We start from the raw sequence: 2510 nt of genomic DNA, 5'->3' as shown, positions 1-2510 counted from the left end.
ACATGACAGACTGTAGCCAGTTTAAGTCTTCAGGAATAAGTTAAATCTTTTGGTATATATACGTGAGCTAAAAGGGAAGGGTGAGAATATAGTATAGGTGAGAGAAGAAAATCCTGTAACAATTTGCTGAGTGGGTATATAATTCAACTCATACAAACATATCTGAATATTTCAAACTAGGAAGGTGAAAAGGGTAAAAGATTGAATACTAGCTGTCAAAAAGTTACATGACTATATTCCAATCCACTTGAAAAAACTTATGACCAAAGACCATTTGATTGTGACGTGATCCATTAAACTCAGGGTTCATAAATTCATGAACTCATGGTAAAAACAACAAATAAATGTGGAGAGAAAATCTATACCCACAAACTATATTTACAAAATTTTACCAGAAGTTTCCCTTTCGTGCCTTTCTGTTTGAAAATAAATGCAGTAATGTGAAAGTGTATACAAGTATTGTGCTTGCATTAGTCAATTAAAATGCATTTTTCAGAAATATCTACCTTTTCTTTTTCTGTAGGAATCAAATACTACTTTCTATATGCCTATACCTTGAAAACTACTGTCACAGATTAAATAATCACTTTTTCTGGATTACCTTCATTTTAAAGACTTTCTGAAAATACACAACTTGATGAAAATGATGAATAGCTCAATGATATCTGAGTTTGTTTTGTTAGGACTCACCAACACTTGGGAACTTGAGCTTTTCTTTTTTTTCATATTTTTATTGGCCTATGCAGCGATTATGGCAGGAAATCTTCTCGTTGTGGTCACCATCACCTTGGACTCTCGTCTGCACTCCACACCAATGTACTTCCTCCTTGGAAACCTCTCCTTTCTCGATATGTCTATTTCTACAATCACAACCCCCAAGATGGTTGCAGACTTTGTCAGGAAAAATAAAACTATTTCTCTATGGGGCTGTATGGCTCAGATGTTCTTCCTTCACTTTTTAGGGGGCAGTGAGATGACACTTCTCATAGTTATGGCGGTTGATCGGTACTTTGCAATCTGTAAACCTCTTCACTACACAACCATCATGAACCACCGGGTACTCAGAGGCTCTGTGCTGCTATCATGGGCTGTTGGCTTTGTGCATACAATGAGCCAGATGGTTTTTACCATCACCTTGCCCTTCTGTGGTCCCAATATAGTGGACAATATTTTCTGTGACCTTCCGCTGGTTATAAAGCTTGCCTGCACTGAGACCTATGTTCTGGAGTTGTTAGTAATTGCTGACAGTGGGCTATTGTCTTTCATCTCCTTCATACTCTTGCTCATTTCCTACATTGTCATTCTGGTAACTGTTCGACGTCAGTCCTCTGGTGGTCTCTCCAGGGCTCTGTCCACGCTATCTGCTCATATTACTGTGGTCACCCTGTTCTTTGGGCCGTGTATCTTCATTTATGCTTGGCCATTTAGTAGCTTTTCAGTGGATAAATTTCTTTCTGTGTTTTATTCAGTTATCACACCTTTACTGAACCCCATTATTTACACTCTGAGGAATCAGGAGATGAAAGCAGCCATGAGTAGACTGAGGACCCAACACGTGAGCTCCAGAAAGACCTTCTAGGCAACAACCATAATGAAAAATATTTCTAGACCAAAACGCATATATAGTACATCTTGGAATAAGTTGGTATTAATTTGCCTTTTTGTAGTTTTTTAAATATTCAGAATGTATGTTAAACCTACCAAATGCTCCATCATCATATTTCTATGATATATTTTGTTTTATTGGAAGAGTAATTTTTAACTGAATTCAGTTCAGCTGGGATTAAATTTCTTAAATATAGAAATAAGGAGGAAAAAAAAAAAAACTGACTCACTAACTATACTGGGAAACCCAGAAATGTTCAAGACTAAACTTCATTAAATAAAGAAAAATCAAATATGAATTGGTCCACTTTTAAATTCAAAATGAGGGATCTTTCAGCTAAATTCTCTAGTTGGCCATATGTGCATACAAAAGTATTAACTCAACTCATAAGCACATACACACATAAACTTACAATTTTATGGATCCTAATATGTATAAGAATTATTGCTTTTTGACAAGGAAAATGGGCTAGTTTCTATAAGTAGATAGATCTAAATAATAGTGTCATCTGCTGGCAAGAAGCATATATTTAATTCTTAAGGAAAATAGAAGTTCCACCCTAACATAAAAGTTACACACAGTTCATTTTACCTTATTCCATCATTCATGTTTGTATTCACAGTTGTTCTCACATATCTATCAAGAGTCAAGTAAGAGCATTACTACTATTTCAATACACATGGAAAAGGAAAAAATAAAGAAGTCTCTCTATATTCAGTTATTTACTTCACAATAAAACAGAAAGTATTCAAGCTACTTGGATTGCATAAAGTGTGCCACTTTACAAGTTTGATAACTCATGAGTATTAGAACACAAACATGTTCTATGATCTCTTTGGCATCAAATTCAAATGCTCTGCTTTTCCCCCATTCAGTGATCCTATTATGGGCATCTATCCAATAC

At 35.4% G+C, this 2510-nt stretch overlaps 1 protein-coding gene across 1 annotated transcript; it reads left to right on the top strand.

The window, feature by feature from the left end:
• Positions 1–637: 637 nt before the first annotated feature.
• On the top strand, positions 638–1579 carry LOC133067287 (olfactory receptor 4L1-like). Its single transcript, XM_061158438.1, has one exon. The coding sequence runs from the start codon at positions 638–640 to the stop codon at positions 1577–1579; it is 942 nt and encodes a 313-aa protein (XP_061014421.1).
• The last annotated feature ends 931 nt before the right edge of the window (positions 1580–2510 follow it).

The sequence above is a fragment of the Dama dama genome, chromosome 12, assembly GCF_033118175.1.
Source record: "Dama dama isolate Ldn47 chromosome 12, ASM3311817v1, whole genome shotgun sequence".
NCBI classification, from domain to species: Eukaryota; Metazoa; Chordata; class Mammalia; order Artiodactyla; family Cervidae; genus Dama; species Dama dama.
Note: the sequence above shows the minus strand (reverse complement) of the source record. Positions and strands in the feature narration are given on the sequence as shown.

Excerpts from the sequence above, each read along its gene's own strand:
- LOC133067287 (XM_061158438.1), top strand. The coding sequence starts at position 638 with ATGAAAATGATGAATAGCTCAATGATATCTGAGTTTGTTTTGTTAGGA.